General features: G+C 49.1%; 1 protein-coding gene across 1 annotated transcript in view; it reads right to left on the bottom strand.

Annotated features, from left to right (window-relative positions):
- Window positions 1-1,855: 1,855 nt before the first annotated feature.
- The window catches only part of LOC141147283 (kalirin-like), a gene marked incomplete in the record, with an annotated part of 76,859 nt that continues 58,719 nt past the window's right edge, over window positions 1,856-19,995 (bottom strand). The window contains 3 exon segments of the mRNA XM_073634492.1: window positions 1,856-2,164; window positions 5,959-6,090; window positions 10,316-10,507. Coding sequence (XP_073490593.1) covers window positions 1,871-2,164; window positions 5,959-6,090; window positions 10,316-10,507 — 618 coding nt within the window.

Below are 19,995 nucleotides of genomic sequence, written 5' to 3'. Positions count from 1 at the left end.
TGTTCTATCATAAAGGAAAAGTATACAGCAATGACAAAAGATAATTCACCTCTTTCTTATCCAATAACCCGGGAGAATGTATAAAACAGATAACAAAGCGATACAAATGACTATATTACAACGATTGTATTACTTTGTTAACTTTTATAGATTGGCCGGTATCTTGGATAAGAAAAGTATCTTATATAATTGTTGTATCCTTTACCTTTACCATGGAACCATCTGAGTTACTTTGTATCCCATTTTGGAACACAGCAAAGAACCGAAATGTGCTGCAACTATTTGGATATAAATATAAACACAAATAGATTTTATCATTTCTGTGTGATTTCTCGGTGGCATATACAAGGTCCCATCCATGGTCCCCCTGCCTCGCCTGGCACTTAAAGGGGAGGGGGGGGGGGGTTGTTCTAATAAAAAAAATATAACAACTCCCCAAAATTGATATCTAGTCTCTAAGAAGAGCTTTTCATGAAGACTCTTTAGTAAGAAATCTAGCAACAATCAGAGAACATAACTAAGCGGTTAGCACTTCCGCCTGGCAGCACTGAGGTCGTGGGTTCAAATCCCAAACACGGCACTACCTGCCTGGAGGCTGCACATTCTCCCTGTGTGGGTTTCCTCCGGGTACTCCGGTTTCCTCCCACACGAAAGACATGCTGGGAGGTTATTTGGCTCCGGTCTAAACCGACCCGACCTAGTATGTGTATGTATGAATGTGAGTTAGGGCCCTTAGATTGTAAGCTCCTTGGGGGCAGGGGACTGATGTGAATGTACAATATACCGAATATAGATGTAAAGCGCTGCGTAAATTTACAGCGCTTTACAAGAACCTGTGATAAATCAATAAAATAACAGAACAGCTTTGTAACATTGGAAATACTCTGGGGTCCCTCTGTACAGCACCATGGTATATGTCAGCACTTCAGTTGTGTGTAGTACAGATGGAGGTACTTTAGGGTTCCCCTGTACAGCACTATGGTATGTGTCAGCACTACAGTTGTGTGTAGTACAGATGGAGGTACTTTAGGGTTCCTCTGTACAGCATTATGGTATGTGTCAGCACTACAGTTGTGTGTAATACAGACGGAGGTACTCCGGGGGTTCCTGTGTACATTGCTTTGGTATATGTCTACAACACACATCTGTAGTGTCTTTATTCTCATGCTGCCAGTAACACACTTTTCGTCATCAGGTAACAATATTCAACCATTATACTGAATCTTTGGAGAAGTGTTGTTACCCCAGGACAGGATTACAGAACCCCTCCATCTAGTATATGTAAAAATGTGTGTTAGGGACCTTAGACTGTAAGCTCCTTGGGGGCAGGGACTGATGTGAATGTATGATAATATACAGTAAAGCCTTGGATCACGAGCATAACTTGTTCCAGAAACATGCTTGTAATCCAAAGCACTTGTATATCAAAGCAATTTTCCCCATAAGACATAATGAAAACTAAAATGATTTGTTCCACAACCATTTATTGAGGTCCTTCAGTTTATAGTCCGTATAAAAAGATTATAGCAATGTAGGTTGTGTAACCATAAAATGTCCATCCACAAATAGAAGCCTCCACAAGGGGATTAGAAGTTAAATCCAGCAGGAGCTCCAGAGTATAAAAGAGAAGAGAGGAGCCTCTAAGTGTAGCAATATGTTGCTAAATGTTGTACCTTCATTAAATGTAACCATATTGCTACACTTAGAGGCGCCTCTCTTCTCTTTTATACTCAGTTGTGACATGATGCTACTTGTATATCAAGACATCGCTTGTATATCAAGTCAAAAGAAATTTAAAAAATTTGCTCGTCTTGCAAAACTCTCTCAAACCAAGGTTCTATTGTATATAGATGTAAAGCGCTGCGTAAATTTACAGCGCTATACAAGTACCTGTGATAAATAATAAAATAACAGAACGGCTTTGTAACATCACCTGCTGCACGTCCTGCTGAAAGACGCAGAGCTGTAGCCGCTGGTGAAGCCGGACCTTGCGGTGCTGCCATATACTTTCCAAGCGGCGCTGGTGGTGTAGGACCTCGTGGACCACGTCGAGGACCTGGTGGACAGCCTTGGAGTAGTTGGCGGTGGCTGTGAGGGACTCTGCGTTGCCGGGGCTGAGCGGACGCTGCAATACATCCAGCAAAGCCTTCCCGTCCTGACTGACCTGTATGGAGAAGAGAGCAAAGGACTGTACATAGGACCAGATAAGAGAACAACGAGAAGACAATACAAGACTGTCTATTAGAAATAAGAAATCATTTTTCCTTTCCGTTTCACAGCAGCCTGGAAGAGAGATTGTGCTCCAGAAAAAAAAAAGAAAAAGTAGGACTGAAAATGGGGGACCAACAATGAAAGAACCAAGAGGCGCTGGGACTTCAAAACTTATTTAGAGAAAAATGAGAAAGTCATCTTTTTGGTGAAGCTACTGACATATAACAAGGAATTCCGAATGAGTTCAACAGAAGGAGCACCAATCCAAAGAGTGGAAGAATCCAAATTGCTTTAATTATTCCCAATATGTTCAGACAAAAAATTAAAAGCATTTCGGGGGCCAAACTGCTCCCCATTGATCAAGATTCAGATAATTTAAGTATTAAAGGACTCCATTTAACACTTCAACAGACTGATCTGTAAGAGCATCTCACAAAAGTAAGTACACCCCTCACTCACATTTCTGTAAATCTTTTCTTCTATCTTTTCATGGGACAACACTGAAGAAATGACACTTGTCTACAATGTAAAGTAGTGAGTGTACAGCTTGTATAACAGTGTAAATTTCCTGTCCCCTCAAAATAACTCAACACACAGCCATTAATGTCTAAACCGCTGGCAACAAAAGTCAGTACACCCCTAAGTGAAAATGTCCAAATTGGGCCCAATTTGCCATTTTCCCTCCCCGTGTCATGTGACTCATTAGTGTTACAAGGTCTCAGGTGTGAATGGGGAGCAGGTGTGTTAAATTTGGTGTTATCGCTCTCACTCTCTCATACTGGTCACTGGAAGTTCAACATGGCACCTCATGGCAAAGAACTCTCTGAGGATCTGAAAAAAAAGAATAGTTGCTCTACATAAAGATGGCCTAGGCTATAAGAAGATTGCAAAGACCCTGAAACTGAGCTGCAGCACGGTGGCCAAGACCATACAGCGGTATAACAGGACAGGTTCCACTCAGAACAGGCCTCGCCATGGTCCACCAAAGAAGTTGAGGTCACGTGTTCAGCGTCATATCCAGAGGTTGTCTTTGGGAAATAGACGTATGAGTGCTGCCAGCATTGCTGCAGAGGTTGTAGGGGTGGAGGGTCAGCCTGTCGGTGCTCAGACCATACGCCGCACACTGCATCAAATTGGTCCGCATGGTTGTCATCCTGGAAGGAAGCCTCTTCTAAAGATGATACACAAGAAAGCCCTCAAACAGTTTACTGAAGACAAGCAGACTAAGGACATGGATTACTGGAACCATGTCCTGTGGTCTGATGAGACCAAGATAAACTTATTTGGTTCAGATGGTGACAAGCGTGTGTGGGGGCAACCAGGTGAGGAGGACAAAGACAAGTGTGTCTTGTCTACAGTCAAGCATGGTGGTGGGAGTGTCATGGTCTGGGGCTGCATGAGTGCTGCCGGCACTGGGGGGCTACAGATCATTGAGGGAACCATGAATGCCAACATGTACTGTGATATACTGAAGCAGAGCATGATCCCCTCCCTTCAGAGACTGGGCCGCAGGGCAGTATTCCAACATGATAACCACCCCAAACACACCTCCAAGACCACCACTGCCTTGTTAAAGAAGCTGAGGGTAAAGGTGATGGACTGGCCAAGCATGTCTCCAGACCTAAACCCTATTGATCATCTGTGGGACATCCTCAAATGGAAGGTGGAGGAGCGCAAGGTCTCTAACATCCACCAGCTCTGTGATGTCATCATGGAGGAGGGGAAGAGGACTCCAGTGACAACCTGTGAAGCTCTGGTGACCTCCATGCCCAAGAGGGTTAAGGCAGTGCTGGAAAATAATGGAGGCCACACAAAATATTGACACTTTGGGCCCAATTTGGACATTTTTTAGGTGTGTACTGACTTTTGTTGCCAGCGGTTTAGACATTAATGGCTGTGTGTTGAGTTATTTTGAGGGGACAGCAAATTTACACTGTTATACAAGCTGTACACTCACTACTTTACATTGTAGACAAGTGTCATTTCTTCAGTGTTGTCACATGAAAAGATTTACAAATATGTGAGGGGTGTACTTACTTTTGTCAGATACTGTAGCTGGATGATCAGTGAAGAGCTGGGCCGGTATCAGCAGTGGAAATATGAGCAGTTTTGTTTCCCGAAACGCATTGGCGTCTTATCAGATTATACTGTGAATAATTAAAACAAACCTCCCCCCTACACAAAACAAAACAGAAAACACAAGCATCCCTATATGCAGGGTTAACCATTTGGCCTACAGAAGGTTTACTTTAACTGACAATTCATACAACGCTGCACCCACATGAAATTTATATCATTTCTTTCACACAAATAGAGCTTTCTTTTGGTGGTAATTTGATCAGCACTGGGTTTATGTTTTTTTTTTTGTTTTTTTTTTATTATATAAACAAAAAAAAGTGTCTGTGCACTGTTTTCTGCCCTCCCCCCAAAAAATACCACCGATATTATGAAAAAAAAAAATTAAATAATTAGATATTTAAAAAAAATAAATAAACATTTTATTTTCCTTTTTAACTTTTTTTTTTCTTTTTTTTACATTTTTTATTCAGTAGTTCAGTGTCAGCAGAGTGACACTGTACTACTCAGGGGGTTGACCAGGGTATCTATTTATTTTTTTACACTGTGATTTACAGTGATGATCAAAACAGCACCGTTTTGAACTCTCATTATTGTGTTACATTCATTGGAGCTGTGATTTACTATTGTAATGCAGTGATTGGCCCACAGCTATCACATGGTACAGGGTGTTGGGATTGGCCCAGGTACTATATCATAGCTGTGGGCTAATCACAGCATCCCTATAGGAAACACCGCTGTTATGCAATCACATGATCACCCGGTCGATCAAAGCGGATAGGTACCTGAAGCGAGGCAAGATGTACCTGGCCACACCGCCCGGCCGCAGTAAATGTACCGTAGCCGGTGGGGGCAAGTGGTTAAAAACACTTTGATAGTTGTTTGTAAACAAACATTTTGCAGGAAAAATTAAACTTGCCTTACGTCTTGATTTTCCTGAGGCACTGGTGGGATAGCCAGGGCCTCACAGATGCACCCTGGGAAGGCTACGTCACCAGTGCCTTTCTGGGTGATCTCGTCGTAAAACGGCAAGATCTTCTGATCCCAAAATAAAAAAAAGAAAAAGAAAAAAAGAAAAAAAAAAACCTTCCCCTATAAGATTTTACAAGATCTTGGGGCAAAGGCAGATGTGTTATTTGACGCATGCGCAAGACGAGGTGCAAAAACCACCTTTGGTCCGGCAGAGAAGACGGAAGAAGTCGGACACTGATGACTTTTATAAAAGTAGCGGTGAGGATTCCTGACCGGCGGGGGGGGACCGAGCAAAGAGACCGGGGAAACAGGACATGGAGGAAGTACTTCTACTTTAACTAAATAGTTACATTTCTAGTTTTAGTTACATTTATAGTTAGACTTTTATTAAATAGTTACATTGATAGGAAGTGGGGGGAGGGGAAAGCATTACAAGCATTTTGGTTCACTGTTTGGTTTGTTCTTTTATGTTCTCAGGATGGAGGCAAAACCCGGCATGTCAGGTCCGGATCTACATGAATAATGCTCAGTACATTACAAGGTCCAGGCGATTGTATAGAGTGACATGTACGGAGTTAATAATGAAGACCTGACATTGGCGCAGGCGGCGAGGGGTCGCCCTCGGGTACAGATCTCCCAGTGACCTCTATGACCCCTCATAGTACATAGGACACAATGGTGGGGGAGGGGGTCACTCACCTCGGTGTAGGCCTGTGTCACCTCCTCATACAGAGTCTGATGATGATGGATGGCCATTTCCAGTGCCTGCATCTCCGAGGGCAGACCGCCGTCATTACACATCTTACACCACGTGTCCACGCCGGAGAGGAACTGCAATACAATCCAACCAGTCAGAAAAGCAGGAGAGAGAATACGGCATATCCATTCACAACCTCAGTCCCTGAACATGGTGACCCCAGATACCAGCTACGGGCTGTACCGAGACAGGGTTGTCCAGCGCCCCCAGGGCAAGGATGAGGAACTGCACCACCTCCCCCCACTGATAATACGTATCACAGAACGGGTTTATGGCTCTGTGTCCATTTTCTCAGCCTTCTTGTTTCTCTGTGCCCAGGGCGGCTTCCCCTCCTGCCCATCCCTCGTCCCAGTCACGCTGAGGGGCTTATCTATAAACTACTATTAAAGCTGAACTCCAGGCACTAAAACAACTTTCAGAGTTCTCCCGCTTCACTTCCTGTCCTACTGACAAGGTTTTTCCAGACAGGAAGTGAGAAAAAATCTGTAAAGGGGACATCAGGGATGAGGGAATAATTGGCTAATCCTATGTCCAATGCTCATGACTGATAGACGGGGGGGGGGGGGGGCGACTCTATATTCCAGGGAGGGGGGGGGAGGCGACTCTATATTCCAGGGACGGGGGGGGGGCGACTCTATATTCCAGGGACGGGGGGGGGGGCGACTCTATATTCCAGGGACGGGGGGGGGGGGCGACTCTATATTCCAGGGACGGGGGGGCGACTCTATATTCCAGGGACGGGGGGGCGACTCTATATTCCAGGGACGGGGGGGGGCGACTCTATATTCCAGGGACGGGGGGGGACGGGGGGACTCTATATTCCAGGGACGGGGGGGGGCAACTCTATATTCCAGGGACGGGGGGGTGGGGGGGCGACTCTATATTCCAGGGACAGGGACGGGCGACTCTATATTCCAGGGACGGGGGGACGGGCGACTCTATATTCCAGGGACGGGGGGGGGGGGCGACTCTATATTCCAGGGACGGGGGACGGACGACTCTATATTCCAGGGACGGGGGGGACGGACGACTCTATATTCCAGGGACGGGGGGGGGGGGGGGCGACTCTATATTCCAGGGACGGGGGGGCGACTCTATATTCCAGGGACGGGGGGGGGGCGACTCTATATTCCAGGGACGGGGGGGGACGGGGGGACTCTATATTCCAGGGACGGGGGGGGCAACTCTATATTCCAGGGACGGGGGGGTGGGGGGGCGACTCTATATTCCAGGGACAGGGACGGGCGACTCTATATTCCAGGGACGGGGGGACGGGCGACTCTATATTCCAGGGACGGGGGGGGGGGGGGCGACTCTATATTCCAGGGACGGGGGACGGACGACTCTATATTCCAGGGACGGGGGGGACGGACGACTCTATATTCCAGGGACGGGGGGGACGGACGACTCTATATTCCAGGGACGGGGGGGACGGACGACTCTATATTCCAGGGACGGGGGGGACGGACGACTCTATATTCCAGGGACGGGGGGGACGGACGACTCTATATTCCAGGGACGGGGGGGACGGACGACTCTATATTCCAGGGACGGGGGGGACGGACGACTCTATATTCCAGGGACGGGGGACGGACGACTCTATATTCCAGGGACGGGGGGGACGGACGACTCTATATTCCAGGGACGGGGGGGACGGACGACTCTATATTCCAGGGACGGGGGGGACGGACGACTCTATATTCCAGGGACGGGGGGGACGGACGACTCTATATTCCAGGGACGGGGGGGACGGACGACTCTATATTCCAGGGACGGGGGGGACGGACGACTCTATATTCCAGGGACGGGGGGGACGGACGACTCTATATTCCAGGGACGGGGGGGACGGACGACTCTATATTCCAGGGACGGGGGGGACGGACGACTCTATATTCCAGGGACGGGGGGGACGGACGACTCTATATTCCAGGGACGGGGGGGACGGACGACTCTATATTCCAGGGACGGGGGGGACGGACGACTCTATATTCCAGGGACGGGGGGGACGGACGACTCTATATTCCAGGGACGGGGGGGACGGACGACTCTATATTCCAGGGACGGGGGGGGCCGGACGACTCTATATTCCAGGGACGGGGGGACCGTACGACTCTATATTCCAGGGACGGGGGACCGTACGACCGTATATTCCAGGGACGGGGGACCGTACGACCGTATATTCCAGGGACGGGGGACCGTATATTCCAGGGACGGGGGACCGTATATTCCAGGGATGGGGGACCGTATATTCCAGGGACGGGGACTGTATATTCCAGGGATGGGGACTTCAGTAATTGCTATGAATACAGCCCAATCCATGTGCAGCAATCACTGTACAGATACTGCGGGATCTCGGTCGCCTCCCACATCATTATCTCCTCTCCGAGCTGCCTGGCTTCAAAGCCCCGCACAGAACTGGAGCTGCGACTACCCTGAGACTGAGCGGGGACTGGGACTGCTACACTACAGATGGGGGGGGGGGGGCAGGGTGGCAGGAGAGAAAGAGGGGGATGGGAGGATGAGGGGGGGAGAGAGGAAGAGGAAGGGGGGGGAGAGAGGAAGAGGAAGAGAGGAAGAAGAAGAAGGGGGGGAAGAGAGGAAGAAGAAGAAGGGGGGGGGAAGAGAGGAAAAAGAAGAAGGGGGGGAAGAGAGGAAAAAGAAGAAGGGGGGGAAGAGAGGAAAAAGAAGAAGGGGGGGAAGAGAGGAAAAAGAAGAAGGGGGGGAAGAGAGGAAAAAGAAGAAGGGGGGGAAGAGAGGAAGAGGGGGGAAGAGAGGAAGAGGGGGGAAGAGAGGAAGAGGAAGGGGGGAAGAGAAGAAGAGGAAGGGGGGGGAGAGGAAGAGGAAGGGGGGAAGAGAGGAAGAGGAAGGGGGGAAGAGAGGAAGAGGAAGGGGGGAAGAGAGGAAGAGGAAGGGGGGAAGAGAGGAAGAGGAAGGGGGGGGATAGAAGAAGCGGAAGGGGGGGATAGAGGAAGAGGAAGGGGGGAAGAGAGGAAGAGGAAGGGGGGGAGAGGAAGATGGGGGGGAGAGGGAGAGGAAGATGGGGGGGAGAGGAAGAGGAAGGGGGGAAGAGAGGAAGAAGGGAACAGAGGAAGGGGGGACAGAGGAAGAGGAAGGGGGGTGAGGGGAAGAGGAAGGGGGGTGAGGGGAAGAGGAAGGGGGGTGAGGGGAAGAGGAAGGGGGGTGAGGGGAAGAGGAAGGGGGGTGAGGGGAAGAGGAAGGGGGGTGAGGGGAAGGGAGGAAGAAGAAGGGGAGAGGGGGAGGGAGGAAGAAGAAGGGGGGGAAGAAGAAGGGGGAAGAGGAAGGGGGGAGGGGGGACGAGGAAGGGGGAAAGAGAAAAAGGAAGAGGAAGGGGTGAAGGGGGGAGAGGAGGGGGGAGGGGAAGGGAGAGAAAGGTGGTAGAGTGAGAGACAAAGAGATAGAGAAGGATCATGACAAGGAAGGAGGGATGAGGGTCAGAGAAGGGGGATGGGGGGTTAGTGGGAGAATAGGGGAGGGAGGAGAGAAGGGAAAGAGAAAAGGTGTTGGGGGATGAAGATGGGGGTGAAAAAGGGATGGTGGTAGGAAGAAAGTGGGGGGGTAGAGGAAGGTGGAGGGGGGGAGGGGGGTAGGAAGGTTGGGGGGGCATGGTGGGGGAAGGGGGGGTGAAAGGGGAGAGGAGAGAAAGAAGAGGGCAGGGGGGTGGTGGTAGGAAAATGGGGGGGGGGGGGGAGGAGGGTGTTAAGACGGTGGTGGTCGAGGGGGGGGTTCTAGTGAGAGAGAAAAAGTCAGACAGACACGGAGGGCGGGATCGCGGCGCACCATTGATCAGGGAATCGGGTTTTGAGCACAGACATACAATGAAAAGGGCAATGATGACACATAATCAATAATCTCTCCCTTTCCAGGTTATTAAATAAACTTTTAGTGAAAGTTCAGTGGAGGCATCAAAATAAAGCAGTAATCATGAATCGCTCTCTCCTCACCTGCTTCTGTGCTGCAGATATTGGGACAGAACCTTTCAGTCCATTTACTGAAATCTTTCAGAAGGAATGCTAAGTGTGTGTGTGGGGGGGGGGATTTTCTTTACTATAATCCCTGAAATAACCCTTGGAAATGGAAGCAAGGAGACATTCCCAGTGTAGTAAACCCGAGAACAATGCTGGAGATGCCACATTCCATTATCTGAGCCAATAACAAGAGGGGGGATGAGGATTATGGGGAAAAATTGACATCACAGTGAATACTATTGTCATTGTTGCAAAAGAAGGTAATGTATGAGCGCCCGTATCCCCCTCTCCCCCAGGATATGACTGTCCTCACCTGCTCGGCCTTCTGATGGAACACGGCGGACATGGCCAGGATGGTGCTCCTCTCGTCCAGAGCCGCCGCAAAGCTCTTCCACTCCTGATCCAGCTGGGTGGAGATCTGTTTGATCTGTTGGGAGGCGTAGTGACCGGCTTCACTCAGGCGGGAGGCCACCGACATGATGCGATTTATGTTGACATACGCATTCTGAAACAACAAGAGAGTCATTGTGAATTGGGGGGTCACTTATTGACATTGTGAATTGGGGGGTCACCTATGGACATTGTGAATTGGGGGGGGTCACCTAGAGACATTGCAGATCAGGTCATCCAAAGTCATTGTGAATTGGGGGGTCGTCTAAGGACAATGAATTTTGGGATCATCTAGAGACATCTTGAATTGGGGGGGGGGGGGGGTCTAGAGACATTGTGAAATAGGTAAGAGGGGAGGGTGAATTGGGGACAGGTCATCCAGAGACATTTTGAATTAGGGGGGTCTTCTAGAGACATTGTGAAATGAGGGGGGGGGGGGTAATTTACAGACATTTAGAATTGGGGGGGGGGTCATCTATGGACATTGTGATTTGGAGGATCATCTAGAGATATTTTGAACTGGAGGTCATTGTGAATTGGAGGGACACTGTGAAATGGGAGGAGAGGGTGGTCATCTAGAGGCATTGCAGATCAGGTCATCCAGAGACATTGTGAATTTGAGGGTGAGCTAAGGACATTGTGAATTTGGGGGTCACCTGACACACTGAATTTTGGGATCATCTAGAGACATTGTGAAATGGTGAGAGGGTCAGCTAAGGACATTGTGAATTGGGGAGGGGTAGTCCAGAGACATTTTGAATGGGGGAAGTCATCTAGAGGCCTTATAAATATGGGGAGGGGGTAATCTACAGACATTGTGAATTGGGGGGTCATCTATGGATGAGGATCATGTACAGATATTTTGAACTGGGGGTCATCTGGAGACATAGTGAATTTGGGGGGTCATCTACAGACATTGTGAAATGGGAGGGGGGGGGTGTAATCTACATTGTAATTGGGGGGGGTCACCTATGGACATTGTGAATTGGGGGAGGTCACCTATGGACATTGTGAATTGGGGGGGGGGTCACCTATGGACATTGTGAATTGGGGGGGGGGTCACCTATGGACATTGTGAATTGGGGGGGGGGTCACCTATGGACATTGTGAATTGGGGGGGTCACCTATGGACATTGTGAATTGGGGGGGGGTCACCTATGGACATTGTGAATTGGGGGGGCATCTATGGACATTGTGAACCGGGGGGGCACCTATGGACATTGTGAACTGGGGGGGGCACCTATGGACATTGTGAACTGGGGGGGTCACCTATGGACATTGTGAATTGGGGGGGGATCATCTAGAGGTATTCAGAATCAGGGAGTCATCTAGAGACATTGTGAATTTGGGGGTGAGCTAAAGACATTGTTAAATGGGGAGATCACATAAGGACACTGAATTCTTGGGTAATCTAAAAGGCATTTTAAATTGGGGGGGGGGGGGGGTCAAAGGATATTGGGAACTGGGGGGTCATCTAGAGGCATTGTGCATCGGGGGGCCATCTAAGGACATTGTGAATGGGGGGGGGGTCATATAAGGACATTGTGAATAGCAGGGTTATCTAAGGACATTGTGAATTGAGGGGGGTCATCTAAGAACATCGGTGAGTCAGATGCACTTCTCCTCGAAATGACGCCGAAACAAACCCTAATAATGTGATAAAAATATAGATAACACTGCACACCTCTTCATATGTTGTATATAACAAAATATAATTAACCATCAAATTACTGTCATCTGTGTACATCATAAACAATCAGAACAAATAATGATTTTTAAGATCTCTCGGCAAACAATCCTTCGCATACAAAATAAAATTGGCAAACGTCCTTCTCCGATGATGTGATGATGATAATTACATATATATGGATCAAAGTATCAAAAACACCCCAACTCAGGATATAGGAGACGGTTTATTTGTACATTGCACACAGATGATCAGTCTGATGGATAATCGATACATTGTTATAGAACACATTAGAAGAGGTGTGATGTATTACAATGTTATTTCTATTTTTTGATGTTCCACTATTTGGATCAGATTTGCCCTTTCTGGAGCTGGGAGGGGCTCTGAATTGGGGCAATTTGGTGGATATTAGGTGACCTCTGACCCCTGACTATCAGACTGAAGAGTGAAATTCATGCAAATAAATAAATCCAGATAAAGGTCAGATATAAATCTTACATACATAGCCAGGATCCGTTCCAAGAAACCTGAATATTCAGCACCACAAAAAGTTCCAAAAGGGGGTTCCTGGCTCAGACAGAGCAAGTCTTCTAGGCTGCAGACAGCAATAACTAAAGAGCCCCTAATCCGGGATTCATCCTCTCCTTACAGTTCCATTTAAATAAAATCCTCATCACGGCGTGACGGCGGCGAGAATTCTGGATTGCTTGGGTATAATGCGGTAATTAAATGACCGTATTTCAAGTATTTCAGATTGCACTCCACACGCCGCGTCCTTTTCCGCTCGACTTGTCTTTCGGTGAAGTAAACCAAATGCAACTTGACATACAGAGAGGATAAGACGAATCCCTAAACCGCCATATTATACTGATGTGTACCGCGGCCAGGCCGCCTCATTTTGTTTTAATTATTTTCACATCAGTGGCTCACACGCAATTTTCTTTAATAAGGCAGATTAATCATGCTACGGGCTCCGCCGTAATTCAATGATACTAAAAAAAAAAAAAAAAAAAAAAGAGATTTCCTTAATCACCCCGCCCCATCTGAGCGAACATTTCACTCATCACCCACCTGTCACTCTGAGGCCTGGTCTGAGGGGGGGGGGGGGGGGGGGGGGTCAGACGCCGCAGTCAGAGAGGTCAGAGGTTAGTGTCAGGACCTGCAGGACCCCGACCGTCCAGCCGCAAGGCACGGCGGGCATCAGCTGGTGCTGGAACACATCTCCCATGATGCTCCGGGGCAGTGCAGGGTGACATTGCTTTCAAAATAAATCTGGTAATAGAACTCAATGTTTCCAATTAATTAGGGAAGAGTGAATCCGGCAGGAAGGCCACTAACACTGAACCCCCATTGAAGTTTATGGGAGGTGAAAATACCCCCCCTTCCTGTACCAGGTCCATACCAGGACACGTGCCTTTCAACATTAAGAGGGTACTCTGCCAAGGGGGCAGAAAAAGTCAACCCCCCTTTCCCCTGCAAGGCACTTTTTTCCCCAATGTTGAGGGGAAAATATATATCAATATCAGAAATAAAATAAATACAGACACCTTGAAAATAGTTCTTTAAAATACAAAAAAAAAAAAAATGTAAATGACGTCCTCTGAAGTAAATGCATCAGCAATCACAGCGACCCACCGCTCAATGATGTTTCCCAGCTGCAACCATAACCCACCACCCAATGACATTTCCCAGCTAAAGCCATGACCCACCGCTCAATGACATTTCCCAGTTTCAACCATAACCCACCGCCCAATGACATTTTCCAGCTTTGGCCATGACCCACCATCAGCCATGACCCACCGCCCAATGACATTTCCCAGCTAAAGCCATGACCCACCACCCAATGACATTTCCCAGTTGCAACCATAACCCACCGCCCAATGACATTTTCCAGCTTTGGCCATGTCCCACCATCAGCCATGACCCACCGCCCAATGACATTTCCCGGCTTCAGCCATAACCCACCGCCCAATGACATTTCCCAGCTTTGGCCATGACCCACCATCAGCCATGACCCACCATCAGCCATGACCCACCGCCCAATGACATTTCCCGGCTTCAGCCATAACCCACCGCCCAATGACATTTCCCAGGTCAAGCCATGACCCACCGCCCAAATGACATTTCCCAGGTCAAGCCATGACCCACCGCCCAATGACATTTGCCAGGTCAAGCCATGACCCACCGCCCAATGACATTTGCCAGGTCAAGCCATGACCCACCGCCCAATGACATTTGCCAGGTCAAGCCATGACCCACCGCCCAATGACATTTGCCAGGTCAAGCCATGACCCAGCGCCCAATGACATTTCCCAGGTCAAGCCATGACCCACCGCCCAATGACATTTCCCAGGTCAAGCCATGACCCACCGCCCAATGACATTTCCCAGGTCAAGCCATGACCCACCGCCCAATGACATTTCCCAGGTCAAGCCACGACCCACCGCCCAATGACATTTCCCAGGTCAAGCCACGACCCACCGCCCAATGACATTTCCCAGGTCAAGCCATGACCCACCGCCCAATGACATTTCCCAGGTCAAGCCATGACCCACCGCCCAATGACATTTCCCAGGTCAAGCCATGACCCACCGCTCAATGACATTTCCCAGCTTCAGCCACCGCCCTACAAGGTTTCCCTGCTGCTCTCATGTACCTAAATGACAAACTCCGACCTACTAGAAAGTAAACAAAGGGTTGGGGATCCTGGGTGACGTCATTGGCCGTATGTGGTCAATGATATCACTCAGGACTCACCACTGGCTGCTTTCATTCTGGTATTTCATGGCCAACCAACAACACAGACAGCACTTGGGACAAAGTAGTGTGACTATAAAGAGAACCCGTCAGTTGGGATGACCTCAGTGTTCGGTTTGAACAGGGCATTTGGTGCGGATGAACTTGACAGCGTCCTGCTGTCAATGGTTGGTAAGGAAGCAGCGGCTGCTTTCAGACATTGCAATCTTACCAACTAATGACCTCACCAGGCCCATTTGGGCATCAGACTCAAAGGGTCTGGTGTGCATTTTGGGAGGGGACTCTGTGCAATTTTTGTTTTCATTCTTGCTGTAGCATGTGCTATATGTCTGCTGGATGGGAGATCAGATGTTCCAGAAGTTCCTGCAGTATTAGCAATCAAAACGTCTAGATCTCCCAGCATGCTGGAAAATGTCTGTAAAGTTTGTGATGCTTTATTTACTAATATTTAGAAACCGGTAGAAGAGGCATCTGAGGTAAGAAAGACGTGCGGGATGATTAGCAATCCAAAAAATGAATATTTTTCACACTAAGTTGCCCGTTAAGGGGCAACCCTGGAGGACATGAGGTTGACCACGTCTGGCGTTCGATCACCAATGAAAGTCCAACGCTTTCAAATTTTTTTTTTTCACAGTCCATAAAAAGCGTGCGAAGTTCAGTTTCTGCTCCGCGCTTGTCAATGGGAAGGAGAGAATTGTTCCCCTCCAAGTCTGCAGGTCTGACAATTAACTGGAAGCAGATGGAGGGCACAATTCCCACCAAACCGACTTCTGCATCTAATAATCACCCCACACACAACGGGACGCCGGCGCTGACAGCGAGCGTCCGGTACAACCGCAAACCCAGCGAGAGACCAGAGAATCTGCAGCCAGGGGGGGACCACACAGGACCGATCGTCCATTGGTGACAACGTGAGATCCGCCAACTCCGAATGTCATCACACGTCATCTCATTAAAATTTTTGTGTTCGATTAATCGATTTTTATTTTAAATCGATTAATCAACTAATTTCGATTAATTATAACGCACATACAGATCCAACTACTTTTAGCTGACGTCATGCGTAGCTCATCCCCCGTACGCGTTACGTTCAATCAGAACTTCCTCAGAACTTCCTCAGCGGGGGTTGGGGCTATGGCGTCACCCTACAGTCTATTTAAATAGCACCGTTGTGCATCAGGGGGACCGATGGAGAGCCAGAGACATCCATCACCTGCTGAGACAGCAAAGTGTCAGCTCTTTGGAAAAAAAAAGTGCCCTCATCATAAATGATTCCTGATTGCTGGATAACCAATCGATGTCAGTTCATCGCCAAACTGACTTGTAGCCAGGAAAGCCCTCAGAGATGTTGATTTTCATAGCCATGTCCAGGATTTACATAGATGTTTATCTGAATACTTTGACCAGTGAGATCAATCAAATCGTTAGGATCTGTCTTCCTCAATTTATGATTTCACCGACATCGACGTCACCGGACTCCTCCCCCCTGCCCTTCATTAGCAGACGGAGGCCCTTGGGGAAGGGGGGGGAGGAGTCTGGTGATGTCGATGTCCGTGATGTCACCGGATCTCTGACGGAACTCCCTGAAGCCGGCAGAGAGGTGAGTACCGATCAAAAGAATTTTGATAGATCAAAAAAATGAATGATTAATCGAGGAATTAATCTTTAATTTTCCCAGCCCTAATTATAACACACAAACACAAACACATACACATTTTAATTGTGCCTGTGTTCAAATATAGATGGACCTAACTGTGTGTGTGTATGTATATAATATATACACATATACATACACACCGGTATACACAGTACACACATACATAATTTTTTAATTAAAGGACAATAAATATATTATGATAATTTGTGTCCAGCCTATTAGAACATTTTTCGCTTCCAAACATTCCGCCATGAAAAGGGGAAAACGGCCAACACATCACTCAAAGCAGAAGATCGCTCAGCTCCGGTCAGTATATTGGTGTTCAATACAAACATGACACCGAGTGGGGGAGGGGGGAAGAGTTGAGGGGGGAAGAGTTGAGGGGGGGGGAGTTGAGGGGGGGGGGGGGGAGAGTTGCGAGGAGGGGGGGAGAGTTGAGGGGGGGGGGGGGGGAGAGTTGCGAGGAGGGGGGGGGGGGGGGGAGAGTTGCGAGGAGGGGGGGAGAGTTGCGAGGAGGGGGGGAGAGTTGCGAGGAGGGGGGAAGAGTTGCGAGGAGGGGGGAAGAGTTGCGAGGAGGGGGGAAGAGTTGCGAGGAGGGGGGAAGAGTTGCGAGGAGGGGGGAAGAGTTGAGGGGGGGAAGAGTTGAGGGGGGGGAAGAGTTGAGGGGGGGAAGAGTTGAGAGGGGGAAGAGTTGAGGGGGGAAGAGTTGGGGGGGGGGGAGAGTTGAGGGGAGGGGGGGCAGGGTGTGATTTGTGTCCTGGTGACATGAGAGCCGTTGTCACCTTTGAGGAAGCTCTCCTCATTTCCTGCCCCGGGGGTGTCGGATTCCTGCATGTTGTAGACCTGCTGATTTAGCCCGGGTTCACATTGGTGCGATTTCAAAGACGCAGACCAGCGCGATTTGCACTGCTGGTTTCATAGAGATTTGCGACTTCAATGAACAGAAGTCTTTGTAAGCTGCAATCAAATTGGCAAAAACAGCGCGGGAACCTTTTTCATAAATCGCTGCAAAATGATCGGTTCCATTGCTGGCAATGAGGTGCGATTTGTCAAGCGGTTTGGAACTATCAAATTGCATGACAAATCACACGGAGGATTAAGCAGGCCATAGAACAAGTAGAAAACCGAACGTTCCGTCTATCAAAAAACAAAAAATGGCGCATACGTTTTTTTTTGCCATCATTTGTTTCGTTTTTCTAAGAAAAGCCAAGATGGAGCCGGCACTTCGGATCGCAGCATGAAAATCGCACCTCTCCGCCGGCACACTAAAGATGCAAAAAATGAATGACTTGACAATCGACAAGAACTTTCATTCTATTTTTTTTTACTCATCTATGGTCTGCTTTAGTGACAATCCGATCCTCATCTCTCTGTGGTTGTCATCTTCCGAGGTGTAGAGGAGCCTCAAGCTGTGGCCCCCAGACAGCCTCCAAGGGCCACACATAACATTCAGCTTGTGACAAGCCCTACTAGAGGGGGTGATGGGAGACGGCAGATATGGCAGAGGGGTGGTTGGAGACACAAGGGTGGCAATGTGGCCCTCGGGGGCCCGGTTGGGCTCCAGCATATCTGGAAGGAAGGGAAAGTAACAAAGTAACGATCAGAAACGATCAATGTATACAAGTGCGGGATACGGCTGGATCTGTTCGGAGAGGGTTCCATGGCGCCAACCCTCCCCCCCGAATCCCCTCGTCTATCCTCCACGCTGGTTTATTTTCACGTCCTATCACTACGCAGTGAACGTAAACGTCATAAATATTCTGCCTGTGGCCCCCCCGGGGCCCCCGAAATGAGATCCCCACACTTGTAAAATTTACAGCTGTCTGGCCACGTGCGGCCTCGGCGTTCGCCATTTCCTGCGTCTTCCTGGCATTTCCACCACGCTCAGTTCGCGATATATCCCCCCGAGACGGTCAGAAGAGATCCCCTCCCCCCCCCCACCCCTGACACTCTTTATAGGGACCCCGGAGCTGAGTCAATAATTGTATAAAGATGTTCCATGAAGAAGAGGCAGATGGTGCCCATTCTTCTCCCTCGCTGCCAGAAACGGCGCATTCCATCCACTTTCATTAGGGACGGCGTGCGAAGGCCGCCACCGCCAGCGCTGTAACTATATCTGGCCGACCTAAAATTAAACTAGAAAACATTCCGAATCTTTAACCCCTTCAACGCCAGCGCAAGAACGCCCTCGGAGCTTCTCACAGGCTTCAGCAAGTCAGATTAGAGCTGGAGGACATCCAGCATCATCTAGTCCTTTCCTCCTCAACAGTCTGACTGTCCCTGGCCCCTGCTCCCTTTCATTCATCGGATTCAATTCCCTGTCCGGGTGACACCCATGCATGAAATGGAAGGAAAAAACAGTTGTCACCGAGACAGGAAGCCACAGACAGAAAATAAAACATTATTGGAAGTTCTGAGTCTTCCACACTGTTTTTGTCTGTGTCCCCGCAGAAAGGAATTCCCCTCACTTCCTGTCCGGGTGACAACCATGCAAGAAATGGAGGGGGGGGGGGCGGTTGTCACCGAGACACAAAGCCACAGACAGAAAAAAAAAAACATTATTGGAAATTCTGAGCCTTCCACTAAACCAAAAATGTGCTTTTGTGTCCCCCATATGAGTGAAGTTTCCATCAACAGGGACAGTAAATTTCCCCGTTAGTAATAATGAAAACCTGACAGAGGCTCTACCCCCATCTCTGCTGTATCCAAAACAAAACGTTTTGGGGCGGAGTTGGGCTTTAGAGACACCTGCAGAATGGAGACACCGCACTCTAGAAGACGCCATCGGCTGCGCTGGCAGATGGCTATAAACGGCGCCCTCGGATTGGCTAAGCCAAACTCATGTAAATGAGGCCTCTAAGAGAACATCGGTGAGCGCGGCTCCCATCAATAAAGACAAAATCAATTTGAATTAATCAGCGCTCGGCGCTTCCATAAAGATTTATAACCGGCCGTAAATCTCGTTATGCGCCGCGCGGCGTCATAAATTTGATAATCCTTTAATCGGTGATAATTCGCCGGGGGAGGAGGGGGAGCGACGCTGGAGGCGACGCGGCGTCTTCCCGTACACGCTGCAACACGGGAGGGTACAATGAGCCGCGTTCAGGGAGCGAAGATCGACCAGAGGGAATTCCCCGCCTTCTCTGTGTACGCAGCCCACCCTCCGGAGTCGCACAAGACTCTAATTTTTTATTTAAAGCCCGTGGGGTGAGAACACCCTCCAAAAACTCCACCTGGTGCCAACAGAAGTGCACACATAAATGTGAGACACAAAACGTGCCACAGGTGTACACTGGTCCTCCAAAGGAGAAGGACCTTGACCCTGATCCCTCAGGGAGGTAGGCTACAGACGGGGACTGGGGTACTTACACTTGGTCCATCCGAAAACCAGATGGACCCCGTTCTCTGGGAGGTCTGCCGAAACAGACCCACCCAAGTACTAGGTGAGGCACCCAACAAAGGGAGACCCCATGAGAGAGGGCGAACCAAGCCAAAAGGCCAT

This window comes from Aquarana catesbeiana, linkage group LG06 (genome assembly GCF_042186555.1).
Source record: "Aquarana catesbeiana isolate 2022-GZ linkage group LG06, ASM4218655v1, whole genome shotgun sequence".
Classification (NCBI taxonomy): Eukaryota; Metazoa; Chordata; class Amphibia; order Anura; family Ranidae; genus Aquarana; species Aquarana catesbeiana.
Note: the sequence above shows the minus strand (reverse complement) of the source record. Positions and strands in the feature narration are given on the sequence as shown.